We start from the raw sequence: 14,350 nt of genomic DNA, 5'->3' as shown, positions 1-14,350 counted from the left end.
GGTCTTGGGCGGAGACAATGGGTTTCCTTCAGAGGTGAGGTCGCCACGGCCGTTGTCCTTTCCCCGGCAACTAGTTAGCCTGTCCATGCGGGCTCGGGGGTGAGCTGCTCTCCCTGCCGACGGGACGGCGTCCTTCGATCCAGGACGAGAGGGTAGGGGTGCCCTCTTCGAAGGCAGCGACGGGACAACATGTTTGGCCTTGGGAGGGACGGAGCGTGGCTTTCCTTCGACGGCGAATAGCTCCCTTGTCGCAGGCGTTGATGACATGATCTGAGGCTGTCGTGGGCTCAGATGTCCTATGGGTCCTTCGGAGCTCGTTAGTCGTTCCGTAGTGTTGTGTATCATGTCGTTTTATTTTCCGTTTCTTGTTGTACTGCCAGTTGTAATGTGTGGTTTGCTTTATATATAAAGCGGGGCAAAAGCCTTTTTCGGTAAGGGACTATGGCAACATAGTGATGCTATTGCGGAGGCGGCGGATCAGGTGGTTCGGGTTTAGGCTGTTGTCGGGATCACATGATTCTTTGCGAAAAGCGTCAGCCATCTCGTCAGGAAACGCGAGGAGTGTAGCGAGAGTTTGCGGCCCAAAAGAAGTGGGTGATGGGTGGGATGTGGCACCAACTTGAAGGTAAAAAGTTTTGCCTGGTGATTAGAGGTTGTTGAATCGACAGAGAAGCAGTAGTTCAGCCGGTCAAGCTTCACCACGGCGAAGCATGGTGCAGACCCGCCAAGAGTTGCCTGAAGCAGAGCAACTACTAGGGTCCGTGTAGCCAGAGAGAGGTGGAGGTGAAGGAGATGCATAGCCGAGCAGAGCAGGAGGAGGAACGCCAGAGTTGTTCTTTGAAGTCCTTTCCAACAGTGTTCCCCATCCGCAAGGTGGTCCGGAGCGCAACCTGCGCAGATCGAAAGCAGTTGGTTCCATGGCAGAAGGGCAGAGATGGATCCTCGTCGGAGGTGGTGGTGATGAGGAGCGGCGTGTTGGCACCAGCGGTGGAGGTGTCGGGGGCGGCGGAGGAGCGCTCCCGGAGAGGGGGGAGAGACAGCCTCCATCCAAATTTTGTTACTCACATCAACTGGAAAATACCGTGATTCCCTTCATGATGTTGCTATTTGCAGGGGCATGCCATGGCAGTCTCATGTTCTGTTTGTTTTCCATTCACACTTATAATACCGTTTGTTCTGGTGGAAATTTCAACCTCTGCCTGACTATATCTTTGCTGCAACTTTGCCCCAATTTCAATCTCATTTAGACTAGGCCCACGCACCGCCTGAGAAATTAAGTTTTGGTTTGCAGAAGGCAACTTCATACAACATACATGAATTTTTTTTTCTCAAACAAAAACAACAGAAGAAGAAAGAAGAACATCCAGCTAACGCATCATCGTCGCGGCACAACGTCAAGATAAATCTAGACGCGAGCCGTCACCATTCTAGTATGAAATTTCTAATTATTTCGCAACAGTTGTAGTATGATAGTGGCACACCGGACCATACAAATACAAGCGTGCTACATGATCAAGTCTAAGGCAAGGCAGATCAACCAGGCTATGAGATGGCCCTCGGCAATGCCAGCATGCACAGCAATAATCCTTGGTTATATCCTACGGGGACGGACAGTTCGGTCCAGATTTATTTCTTATCAGTATCAGCGACAACAAGGGGCGACAGCAACCGCCGTTTCACCAATCAATGCACCAGCTGCCTGGCCCGAGGTGGGCAGGCAGATCACTTGGATTTGGCTGGGGCTGGAAGCAACTGCCAAGGAAACAATAGTTCAGGTTCTCGAGTTTTCAGGTGGCTTGAACAAATGATAGGGAGGCTGGAGTTGGGATGAGATACCCACCTGGTAACAGGCGATGAGCGAGCTAGCGAACCCAAACGCACCCGTGACGCGAGGAGTGACCTTTTTTGGTGCCAGTTGCAGCAGCCCCACGGCGACGACTATGTCGAGGCTCGATTTGATGAGGGCGAGCAGCCTCTCGTTGGACTTCTTCAGCTTCATCCGATACTGCTCGTTCTAGCATCACCGGTGCAGTATATTGTGTTAGTGGAGGTAATTACAGGAGATGTGTCATGTCAAGCTCCTACGGTCGAAACCACTGTACAGCTCTTGGTGCTTGAGGTCCTTCTCTAACTTCTTCATCGATTTGGAAAGCCGCTGAAGCTCGGCTAGCTAGAATGAAGAACGGATCAGATGTTAATTTCAGGTAATATACAAAGATCTGGCACAAAACAGAATCAAATAGTTTTCAGATAGCCATGTAGAGAAGCAACAAACCTCGATGATAGTAGTACAGGTATTGGATCCGAGAAAGCAATAAAATGCTATCCTGCCAAGAAACTCTGCTCGCTCCTTGTTCTGCAGAAACAGTTGTATTGTTTTGCTTGTCACCATGTAGGTAACTAAATTTCTTGGATGAACTTTTGGAGGGATAAATAAGGTAAAACCATATAAGGAATTAAACATCTAACATGCTGATGTGAACAACAATTCAGACCTTGTATACTCCTGTTCTCCCAGCCCAAACAATTTGGTCCAGAAAGAGGAAAGTTGACAGCATCGCGTTCTTCGACTGAGGACAGAAAGCAAAATTAGAAAATTAGAATCCTGTCTTCAGCTGACTATGTTCCCACAATGTAACACCAGCAGCAGCATACCTTTCCAAGTAAGATCAGCGGAAGTGGAGTTCCTTTGGCAGGGGGGCTAATCAGAGCTTGGAGATCATTAACAAACTGCAAACCATCAATAGTGCATCAGTGACGCCATAGACCATGTCAAGATTAAAATACGATATCTTTTCCTATTTGCAAACTCTACTACACAAAATAATTCACACTCTACCTTAAACAGTCGGAAAACTTTCCGAGCTAGACTAGTTGATTTGTCGACATTCTGTGCAGGTCCTGGTTGTCCGTTGCTCAGGAACTTGGATCCATATTGTATAGCTCTACAGATCTTATCTCTTGCCTCAGCCTTGCTTAGGTACAAAACAACCAGGCCAAGATCTCCTCTGACGGTGTCCAGCGAGGCCATTTTGTAGCTTAACTAACTGCAGAAGTAAATGTTGTATCAAAAACTCAAATTTGTAACAGTGAACAGAGGAAGATTCTCATGACAGAAGCATAAAACAAGAACTTAAACCGAATAATAATGTGTATTCACCCAACAATAATCTCTAGTGCATACTGAATATTGAACTGGGTTTAACAACCAAAGGGTTCAGAGCCTCATCAGACACAACCAGTAATTACGGGATATATTAAGATTGCTCAAATGACTGTTTCTTGGTTCATACTTTTATTCAGGGATTCCATACGATTTACACTCGCACATGTTGTTCAGAGGAACACAAAGGTCAACCCGGTGACATCCAATTTCGATCTGGCTGCAGCAATTCAGCCAAATTCAGCGCGCTGCGAGGTCTGTCAGCAGCTAACAGCGAAGAACTACGCGACTAAAATCAGAACCGCCGACAGTAATACAGAGCACCTCCGACTCCGAGACGTCGTGAACAGAGTCCAAGAATTACTAGTGGATCGCGACAGGGGCGGATGGTGAGGTCAGTTCGGAACCGGGCCCTCACTGTATGGGCGACTAAAAGCCGATACATCGAAGAGAAATTTCCATGGCCGCCGATTGGGTGCGGAGGCAGCAGGGGCGCTGTATATGCCGCGACGAGGCCGAACCAGCACGGCGACGGCGGGCGAAGCTGCCTATGCTAAGCTACGGCACGGCGGCGGTGGACTTAGGGGGCAGATCCGGCGTCGCCCACCGGATCAGGCGAGAAGGACGGGGAGAAGGGGATCCCGGGAGAAAGCGGGCAGGAAGTTAGTTGGTCAGAGGCGCGGCGCCGAGCAGGGGAAGAGCTTGCAAAGAGTAAAAAGAAAATTTTGCCATGGGATTCCGGGTTGGTGCTCGTACCTGACTGCAGGGGATCGTCTCCGGCGGCGGCGGCGGCGGGGCGGCGGCCTCGATCGAATCGCCCTTCTGTGTAAGCTAGCTGGATCACGGCGATTTGGACAGAGATGTACAAATACAGGACGCCACGAGCAAGCGTAACAGGTCTCCGTTATAATGCCAGGCTGGTAATTGCTACACGCCCCCGCACGCGTACGGTACTGCTCCCTTCCCTGAAGAAAGAATACATAAATTTTGTTCAAAGTCAAACAATGCCAAGTTTGAGCAAATTTATAGAAAAAAATGGACGCTGATAACTGCCACACGTGTGGGCGTTAAGGGATCTGCCCACACATTCTGTGTGGTGCTTAAGAGGACCAGCCCACACGCCTGTGTGTGGGCAAAATAACTAGCGCCCACACGCCTGTTTTTCCCTCCCGGTCCCTCTTACACGCGTGCGTGTGGGCGAAATAGATAACACCCACACGCCCGGTACGTCAGGTCTCGTACCTCGTGGTCCCGCACGCCCCACGTGACACTTTACCACGCGCCCGCAGTTGCCATGGGTCGGACCCTCGTCCATGTTCGTTTAAGTGCAGTTGCCATGTCGCTGAACTACGGTTGCCATGTCGGACAACTACAATTGCCATGTTTGCTCAACTACAGTTGCCATCTCAGGTCAAAGTTCCAGATTGCAATTTTTTGGACAACTACAGCTGTTGCCATGTGTGGTCTGGTCTACTGCAGTTGCCATGATTTTAAAACTTTAGGAGTTGCCACCTACTAACACTAGGCAGTTGCCCATGTAGCACTACAAAAAAGGCATGGAAAAAAAACATGTTCGGGTAAAAAAGAGAGTTGTCATGTGCTCACAAGCACGCTAGGGCAGTTGCCATGTAAAAAGAAAGAGTTGCCATGCTTACGTGCACGCTAGGGAAGTTTGCCATGTACCATACAAAACATATGGCAACTGATATGTTTGGGTAAAAAAAAGAGAGAGTTGTCATCTGCTTGCAATCACACTAGGGCAGTTGCCATGTACACAGCAAAACGCATGGCAACTGGCAGCTTGGGTGTGGGAGAGGAGGCGGGCGTGTGGGAGAGATGGCAAACGCCCACACACCAGCCCTTGTACGTGACTGAAAACTGGTGTGTGGGCGAACTGCTAAACGCCCACACACCGGCCCCACCGTGTGGTAAAACGGATGTATGGGCGACCTCTCTCACACATCACACACGCGAGTTGTCCTACGTGGCATACAAAATCAGCTAATTTGTGCCAAGATTCGTGCAGAAGTTACTGAACAGTGATGGAGGCGTGTGGGTGAGTTGGCTAACGCCCACACGTGTGGGCGTTACACTTTTCGAAAAAAAATTACTCTCAAAAACCAGGCAGAAAAGGGATATATCATATTTGGAAATTTGGAGAGTACTGCGGCCTTTCAATATTATTTCTATAGATTTCAAGATGCAACACTACCAACGTTTTCCTCGGACCGGGTTGGAGATAAGGGATGAACAAGCTCTATCGTGGGTTGGGTGCGACATATGCCAAAGGATGGCTTATCATTGTGGGAGCGAGTAGAACGTCGCCGGTGCCTGGAAGCGGGATGAGGCGTAGACACGTACGCCGGCGAACTTTACCCAGGTTCGAGGCTCTCCGTGGAGATAACCACCTTAGTCCTGCTCTGCGGGGTCTCCGCATGTTCACTAAGGCACTAGTGGTACAATGGTGCTCCTTGAGCTGTTTGCTAGAGGTGGAAGAAGGCAGGCACGCTCTCTCCTCCTCTAGGTACGAGTCTAGTTCTAACAGGTTGGAACCCTTTGCACGGGTGCCCTGGGGGTTTATATAGGCCTACCCCCAGGGGTACATTGGTAATCTGCCGGGCGTAGGACCCGGCTGTCGGTGTCTCTGGCTGCCGGCTTCTCCGGCGGCTGCTGGGGCCCGCCGACTGGTCTGGTACGTAGCCAACAGGCCGCTCCCGCCGCTCGCGGGTCTTGCCGGCTGCTGATCACTGTAGCTGTGATGCTAATGACGCAGGCTTGGTCGGGGGAGCGTGGCTATAGTCCCGCCGCCTGACGGGCGATTACTGTAGCCACACCGCGTCTCATTTGGTTGATGGCGCACGGGGCCCGAGGGAGGGATAAGCCGCCTGCTGGAAGCCGGCTTCCCTCAGGTCCGGCTGCCCTGGCTTCCTCCATCTTCAGGGCTCTCACTGCTTGGTAGGGCCCGCCGCCTGCAAGCCGTACCGACAGGCCGTCGTGGGAACAGGGCTCCGCCTGTCAGGAGTGACGTTTAGGGGGGAGAGGCAACAGTGTCGCGTCGTGCGAAGATCTCCGCCTGTACGGGGCACTGTGGCCACGCCCGGCCCTGGATTCGGGGGGATGGGCTACGCTGCAGCCATACCCTGTCTTGTCTCCTTGATGAGGGCGCAGACTTTGAGGGCGCCACGGACCGACTGCTAGGGGTCGGCCTCTCTGGAGGCCGCCCACTAGGAGTCTGCCTGTTGTGATGCCGTCTTCTGGAACTCGGCCGCCATCTGACAGTCGGCCGTTCGGCCAACCGGCCGCCAGAAGGCGGGGATCCATCTTGACGTCTTGAGGGCGCAGCCGGCCCCGATGTCTTGAAAGGTTCGGGGGCTCAGGTTAGGCTACCCGTGGCCCATTACTCCGACAGTAGTCCCCGAAGCTTATGAGGGGCCACGGTTGAGGAGCCGGGGAGCCTCAACAGTTTCCTCCTCCGGGTGCTCCGAAGGAAGCTCCATCCGACTTCTGGGGAGCTGGTCGGCAGGAGTCAGGTACGTCTAGCCGGATCCTTCTGGAATTTTGAATGCATCGGCGGGAACCAGGTGGCGTGCTTGCTAAGCTTCTCGGCCCGCCGCCCGTCGTGGGCGTGCCACATGGCGCCAGCCAGCCGGGTCGGCCTGCCAGCCCATGCGCGTGACGGGACGCGACCGCAGGCGGGGCCCGCCACCACCGGGCCTTGGCCTGCGAGCGGATCCGCTGCGGCCGAGGCGGGCGGTTGGGTTTCCCCGCGGAGTTACTGCGCGCAGTAACCCGCGCGATAAAGGCGGGAGCGTGGGGTCGTGGGCACATTTAATCCCACGATCCCACGCCCACCCCCTCGGCTTCGTAGTCCGTAGGCTATAAGTAGGGATAGGAGAGGGAGCGGCAAAGCACGCGCGCCCCTCCACCCCACTCTCCCTTCTTCTTCTTCCTCTCGCCGCAGCGCCCCGAGCCCCGCCGAAGCGCTGCCACAGTTCATCTCCGTCGAGTCCATCCGTCAACCTCTTGCCCCCATGGCGCACTCTGGAGCCTGGGACGGCTCCACAGTCCACGAAGACCACATCGACTTCCTCCGCCAGACGCGGCGGCTACCCAACAAGGACTACGTGAGGGTTCGCCTCGCGCCGGAGGGGGAGATCTCGCCGGCGCCGGAGGAGGGCGAGCGGGTCGTCTTCCGCTCGCACTGCCTGCGCGGCCTCGGCCTGCTGGCGAGTGGCTTCTTCTGGACCTTCCTCGAATTCTACAATCTCCAGCCGCACCACCTCACCCCGAACACGGTGGTGCTGCTGTCTGCCTTTGTCACTCTGTGCGAAGGCTTCCTCGGTGTCCTCCCCACCATCGAGCTTTGGGGGAGTTTTTCTACACCAAGCTCGGCACCGTCGTTGCGGGCGTGCCGGCTCAGTGCGGCGCCCTCATCGCGGTGCGGAGGCCGGGAGGCGACAATCCATTTCCTTCCATCACGCTGATCCAGTCGGTGAAGATGTCGCAGCAGTCGTACTTCTACGTGAAGAGCATCTTGACGGAGGGTGACTGGGTCAACCTGCCGGCTTACGCTGCCGGCCCGCTAGCCGGGAGGCGGCCCAACTGGTCGTCCCGGACCAAGACATTGTCGCCTTCTGGAGCCGCCGCCATCGCGCGGCTCCGGGTGTTGGTACAGTCGGAGGGCCTGACCGGGCCCGACTTGCTGTCCGCCTTCGTGGCGTGCCGGGTGCTCCCGCTCCAGGGCCGCCCTCACATGATCTGTCAGATGAGCGGGCATCGGGACCCAAGCTGGCTGTGCACCAAGGAGATGCCTCACGCAGAGGTAGCTCATATGGTGAACTACCTTGCAAACTGCAAGCTCACGGAAGAGTGGCGGTTCAGCAAGGAGCCGTATTCTCGCGCCGACCCCCCCCGCCTATGGTAAATTACCTTTCCTTCTCTCTCTCTTCTTTTTGCCGAGTTCCGTTTGTCCAACCTGACCAACTGGCTCTTCGCGCAGAGCTCCCTCCTCCAGCCGGCAGCCGGCGCCGCGGGGCCAGAGCGTCAATTTCTCCCCGGCCGGGCGGAGAGTGATGTGGATGACCCTGACTTGGGGGCGGCGGCCTTGGAGGACGACGCCGAGGGAGGGGGCGGCGCAGCAGGCGGCTCAAGGCTCGGAGCCGGCCTCGAGGACTGGCCAGACGACGACACGGGGGAAGTCGTCCCGCGCCGCCAGCCGGGGTCCGACCAGCTAGATGCGAGCTCGTCTAACGCGCCGGCAGCCCGAGGTGGCGCGAAAAAGCGCAGGGCCGCGCCGAGCCTGTTCGGCAGCCGGCCGAAGAAGCCCAAGGGCTTGGCCGCGGCGACCAAGCGGGATGAAGCGGCCGCGAAAGCCATCCGCTTCCGCAAGGCGGTGAAGGAGCCGCAGCTGGTTTCCGCGCAAGTACTGTCTTCCTCTCGTACTTTCTCCTTCCTTGTTGATCTTGTCTGTGTTTCTTCACTTCGCTTCCCTTGATCTAGGGCCCCGCTCTCTCTTGAGAAGTCGGCCGCCGCCACCATCATGGGGTCGGCGGAGACTTCCACCACCACCCGGCGGATTGATCCGGCCGCCGACCTCCGGGAGGCGACGGAGCTGAACGCGCGGGAGGCGCGCGAGGAGAAGGAAGCCGCCCGCCTGGAGAAGGCGGAGGCAGACAGGGCGGAGGCCGCCGCTTTGAAGAGGCTGGCGGAGGCCGAGGCCGCCACCGCGGCGAAGAAGCAGGCCGAGGAAGCCGCACACCGTCAGTCGGCGATGTTTGTCACCCCCTGAACTCTGCGCCGCCACCACCGGAGTTCGTGGCGCAGACTGAGGGAGCCGGCGGCGAGCACCCTATCATGGAGAGGGACAGCGGTGACGTCGCCATGCCGGACGTAATCGTGCCCCCGCCACCACATTCTGAGGAGGCGCGAGACAAGCAGCCGGCCGACCCGCCGGCGCCACCAGCCGAAAACGAGATGGTGACGGGCCCGACTCCCGGGGTCCGCACACCCTTACGCCGCCGGCTCGTGAAGGCGGCCTCGGCGCCACGCCCGCTGGATACCGGCGCCGCAAGCTCCTCGATCCCGGACACCGAGGCGGCCAGCGCTGTGCCCACTGGGTGGGTGCGGGGAGGCGGGACAGGCCCTCTGAACAAGGCGATCCTGGACTTTCAAGCCAAACTCCGCGCCGAGGCCGACGCTCTCAAGCACTGCAACAAGGCGTTCCTGGAATCGCGAGAGGCCATCCGGGTACGCTTCTTGCTTCTTCATTTTTAATTCTTGTATTGCTTCGTGGGGGCGCGCCAGCGCACCCACTTGGTGTAGTCCCCGAGTTTCGGGCCGGCTGCTGAGCAGGCGGCTCGGAACTTTAATTAGCAAGCTCCGAGTACTAATGTCTTTGCTGCAGGACTATCATAACCTCCGTGCGACCACCTTCAACTCCAAAGTCCAGGAGTTGGATCAACGTGCCATCGTCTTGTCGGAGAGCCAGAGTAAGTCTTCTTCTTTCTCTACGGGGGCGCGCTAGCGCACCCGCGGGCTGTAGTCCCCGAGATTCGGGCCGACTGCTGAGCAGTCGGGCCGGATCTTCCTGGCAACTTCATCTTTCTTTGCTGATTGTTGACGTCCTTTCTTCTTCTTCTTCTTTTTGCAGAAGCCAACGCCACCCTGCAGCAGCAGCTGGGAGAAGCCAACACCGTGCTGCGCGCCAAGGAGGCGGACTGCAACAAGCTGGCCGAGGAGCGTGACCGGCTGGTCACGCAGCTGGCGGAGCAGGCGGAGCTTCTCAAGAAGGCCCAGAAGGAGGCGGAAGACAAAGAGACCGGCCTCCTTGCTTAGTTCGCGGCCGAACGCTCCGCCTGGACCGACAAGGAGGCGATGCTGACTGCTAGCCTCGGCGAGGTTGAAGACATGGTCGACGGTAGGCTGCCTTCTTTACTCTTTCTTCAAACTGCGGACCTCTTATCAAGCCGACGTCTTGTTTCTGATCTGACTCTTAGCTTTTTTGTCCGAGCAGACTTCTTCCCGGGTCACTCTGGCGCTGCCAAACAGGTTATCGAGGCCGACCGCGAAGGACGGAGGGCGGAAGGCGAGCAGATCGCTGCCGATGCCCCCCGCACTTTTGGCGAGCAACTTCTCAGCATCCAGGCTCGTCTTCGGCCGGCTCATCGAATGTTGCGCCGCCTTCAGCGTGTCGGCACCCAGGCGATCGCCGCCCTATGGCCAGACATGCCAGCTTCACGCACACCCAGCCGGACCGCCGACTGGCTGGAGGTGGCAGCTGGCCGTCTTGAGGCGTGGAAGGGCTCCTCGGCCCGGGCCGGAGCGCGCCGGGCCTTGGAGTTCGTCAAGGCATGGTACCCTGGGCTAGATCTAGCCCAGTTGACCACGTTTCGACTGGAAGCCCAGGAGGAGCTGGTGGCGGTGGAGGATGACCTTGTCAAGCGAGCGGCGGCAATCGCCGAGTACACCAACACCAGCATCTTCGTCCCGGAGCTGGCCGAGAACGGTGCCGAGGCGCCACCGGAATGGTTTGGGCTGAACCTGGAGGATGGCGAGGACTCGGCCGAGGTGATCGACTCCAGCGACGAGGGAGGAGACGAAGAGGAGGAGGAAGGTGAAGAGGAGGCGCCAGAAGTCGGAGCGGACGGCCAGCCTCAATTCGACCGCACCTCCAGCAACGAGCCGCACCCGAGCGAGCCGGCTGCTGCTGAGGGCGACCAAGCGGAGACCGACCAGCCGGCCTCCCAACCAGCCGGCACCACCGACTCCACCATTCCACCGACTCCGTCTGCTGCTTCCTAGGCTGCCATTTACCTTTGCTTCTTCCTGCTTATCGATCTCAACAACTTTGTTAATTTCGTGCAATTCCACCCACTGGGTGTATTTCAAACTCCTGATGAATATCGGCCAAGGGCCTTTTGATGTGTAAATATCTTATCCGAGTTCTATCTTTCCTTGCTTTCTGCTCTTTTGGCTTTTTTCCTTTGCCGCCTTCCCTTGGTTGTCGTCTTGCCAGCCGAACAGCCGCTCTGCGGACTGTGGCTGGGTCAAGTACTTAGCCCCTTTCGGGAAGGCAAGTACTTAGCCAGCTAGAGTTTTCTGGCAAGTTAAGTAGAAGCCGGTCGGTGAGGCGAGAAGCCGGCTTGGACTATGTGTATGCTTTAGGTCCTTAGCCATTTTTCATGCAGGCACCCTTTTCGCCTTAGCTCCTGCCGACCGAACAGTCGCTCTGCGAGCTGCGGCCTCTGGCAGGAGAAAGCTAAGGTGCCAACACATTACTTGTCCGGCTGCAGGAAGCATTTCATAGTACAAAGCGGCAAGTCCCCGGGTCGACTGGTCGAACCCGGTGCCAGACGGTCTAATGGGATAACACAAATGACAGGCGTAATACTTATCATATAGATAAAAGAGGGCAGTCCCCGAGCTCTTCTCGGGGGACCCAGAGTCTTCGTACTTAATACAAAAGTTGGCGTGGTACATACTGCTTTCAACCGTAAAACCTCCGAAGGAGATTCACATTCCATGGTCGCTCCGTCTCCTTGCCGGAGTCATCTCTTTTGCGTGCTCGAGGCTTCTGAGCGTCGATGAGGTAGTAGCAGTCATTGCCCAACACCTTGCTGATGATGAAGGGGCCTTCCCAAGGTGCCGAGAGCTTGTGCTGGCCGGCTATTCGCTGGATCAGCCGGAGCACAAGGTCTCCTTCTTGGAAGGATCTTGGCTTGACCTTTTGGTTGTAGTATCGGCGCAGACTCTGCTGGTAGATGGTGGACTGGCTGAGTGCCAACAGCCGGCCCTCTTCCAGCAGATCGACACCGTCTTGTCGTGCTTCTTCTGCCTCCTCTTCGGTGTACATGGTGACTCAAGGGGAGTTGAATTCTATGTCCGTCGGGATGACGGCTTCGGCACCGTAGACGAGGAAGAAAGGAGTGAAGCCGGTTGACATGTTCGGGGTTGTGCGCAGACTCCAGAGGACGGCTGGCAGCTCATCGAGCCAGCAGCCGGCCGAACGCTCCAGATGCTCGACCAGTCGGGGCTTGATGCCGGACAAAATAAGGCCGTTTGCTCGCTCCACTTGGCCGTTTGACTGCGGATGGGCTACAGACTCTAAGTCCAGTCGGATGCCCTGCGTCGCGCAGAAACAGGCCAAGGCGCCTTTGGCGAAGTTTGTGCCATTGTCGGTGATGATGCTGTGTGGTATGCCATACCGGATGGTGATGTCGGAGATGAAAGTCACAACAGTCGGACCATTCAATTTCTTGATTGGTTTTGCCTCTATCCACTTGGTGAACTTGTCCACCGCGACAAGCAGATGAGTCATGCCACCTCGTGCTGTTTTGAATGGTCCCACCATGTCCAGGCCCCAGACAGCAAAGGGCCAGGCAATGGGGATAGTCTTGAGTGCAGAAACCGGCTGATGAAGCTTGGAGAGGAACTTCTAGCACCCTTTGCACTTCTGGACCAAGTCTTTGGCGTCTTCTAGAGCAGTCGGCCAGAAAAAACCGTGGCGGAAAGCTTTGCAACAAGTGCTCTTGAAGCCGCGTGGTGACCACACTCGCCTTGATGGATATTTTTGAGGATTGCTTGGCCTTGCTCCGGCTCCACGCAGCGCTGGTAAACACCAGTGACACTGCGCCTCACAAGTTCTCTGTTGACGATGGTGTATGCTGCTGCCCGGCGTTGCACTTGTCGGGCCGAGATCTCGTCAGTCGTCAGCTCTTTTTTCACCAGAAAATTGAGGATGGGCAGAGCCCAGGAAGGTGCTGCAACTTCTTCGACTGCTAGGACTGCTACTTGCACGAGGGCGGTTGGGCTGGGAGGCGGTGGGTTGGAGTCGGCCGCCGCTTGCTGAATTGATGAAGTCCCCGGGCCGAGTGCTGCAGTCCTTGGGTTGGGCTCTGAGGTCCCAGAGCCAGGTGCGAGTGTTGCAGTCCCCGGGCCGCCTGCCGAAGTTCCCGTGCCGGCTGCTGGGGCTCTCAAGTCGGATCCGACTGCTTCAGGAGGAGCCGGCACAAAGATGGAATCTGACTCTGGCGATGGTTTAACAGACGGCTTGAGGAGGCGTTGCAGGGCGACGCCAGCTGGTATTGCTTGCCGGGTGGAGCCAATTCGTGCCAAGGCGTCGGCTTGCTCATTGTCATTTCTTGGCACGTGGAGGAACTCGCACCCTTCGAAGTATCCATTGAGTTGTTGTACGAGGAAGCGGTAGCTGGCCATATTTGCATCCTCGGCGTCCCAGTCGCCCGATGACTGCTGGACCACCAAGTCGGAGTCTCCATAGCACAGAATCCGACGAATGCCGAGTTCCTTGGCAAGCCGGAGCCCGTGTATGAGCGCTTCGTATTCGGCTACGTTGTTGGAGGCGGCAAAGTGAATTTGCAGCACATATCTGAGCTTGTCGCCTTTGGGAGAGGTGAGGACGATGCCGGCTCCCAAACCGGTGCGCATTTTTGAACCATCAAAATGCATCCGCCAATGGGTGGAATCTGGCGCTGGCGGCAGGTACTGGGTCTCGGCCCAGTCGACAAGGAAGTCGGCCAGTGCTTGTGACTTGATGGCGGCGCGAGGCTGGTAGTAGATGGTGTTGGGGGCCAAATCTATGGCCCATTTGGCCACTCGGCCCGAGGCATCTCGGCTTCCAATGATCTCGGCGAGCGGAGCTGTGCAAACCACAGTGATTGGGTGCTCTTGGAAGTATGGCTCACTACAAAAAAAGACACATCCGTGACATTTTGGGCCGAACGAATTTTTTTTCTGTCATACATATGACACTTCTATGACGATTATGTGACAAAACCCGGTATCATCATAGATGTGGTGGGCTCCTACTTCTATGAGAAAAAATCATGACAGAAAATGGGCTTTTCGTCCTGGGCGGGCCGGAGACGCAGCTGCATGACATTCTTTGGGCCGTCCATGACGGAAAAAACCGTGGTAGAAGCGAGGGCGAGGAAAATTTCGGGGAGTTCCCGGTTACGGTGGGATTCGGGGGCCGAGCGATGCGCGTTTCTCTCGTACACGTACGCGCGTGTGTGCGAGGCGTTGGCTCTAACTGAACCCGAGCGATTGCACTGCAGGCTACGCGTTACTGAACCCGAGCGATTGATCGATGGCTGTTAACTGAACCCGATCGAGCGATTCCTTCGCTACTGCTGCTAACTGAAGCCAATCGATGCTACCTCTGGGATGAAC

The 14,350-nt window shown here is 56.5% G+C and overlaps 1 protein-coding gene across 1 annotated transcript; it reads right to left on the bottom strand.

The window, feature by feature from the left end:
* Positions 1-1,425: 1,425 nt before the first annotated feature.
* LOC123168369 (peroxisomal membrane protein 11-5) lies at positions 1,426-4,139 on the bottom strand. Its single transcript, XM_044586240.1, has 8 exons — positions 3,920-4,139; positions 2,840-3,047; positions 2,656-2,730; positions 2,496-2,570; positions 2,276-2,356; positions 2,098-2,170; positions 1,841-2,016; positions 1,426-1,752 (listed from the first exon to the last, which is right to left on the bottom strand). The coding sequence occupies exons 2-8, from the start codon at positions 3,029-3,031 to the stop codon at positions 1,723-1,725; spliced, it is 702 nt and encodes a 233-aa protein (XP_044442175.1). The 5' UTR covers positions 3,032-3,047; positions 3,920-4,139; the 3' UTR covers positions 1,426-1,722.
* Positions 4,140-14,350: the final 10,211 nt, after the last annotated feature.

This window comes from Triticum aestivum, chromosome 7D (assembly GCF_018294505.1).
Source record: "Triticum aestivum cultivar Chinese Spring chromosome 7D, IWGSC CS RefSeq v2.1, whole genome shotgun sequence".
In the NCBI taxonomy this organism is placed as follows: Eukaryota; Viridiplantae; Streptophyta; class Magnoliopsida; order Poales; family Poaceae; genus Triticum; species Triticum aestivum.
Note: the sequence above shows the minus strand (reverse complement) of the source record. Positions and strands in the feature narration are given on the sequence as shown.

What these genes read in the sequence shown, in the direction of transcription:
- LOC123168369 (XM_044586240.1), bottom strand. Translation starts at nt 3,031, where the DNA reads ATGGCCTCGCTGGACACCGTCAGAGGAGATCTTGGCCTGGTTGTTTTG. An exon ending in AAGTTTTCCGACTGTTTAAG is followed by an intron (nt 2,731 to 2,839) that starts GTAGAGTGTGAA and finishes GATGGTTTGCAG; the next exon opens with TTTGTTAATGATCTCCAAGC. An exon ending in CCTGTACTACTATCATCGAG is followed by an intron (nt 2,171 to 2,275) that starts GTTTGTTGCTTC and finishes TCTTCATTCTAG; the next exon opens with CTAGCCGAGCTTCAGCGGCT.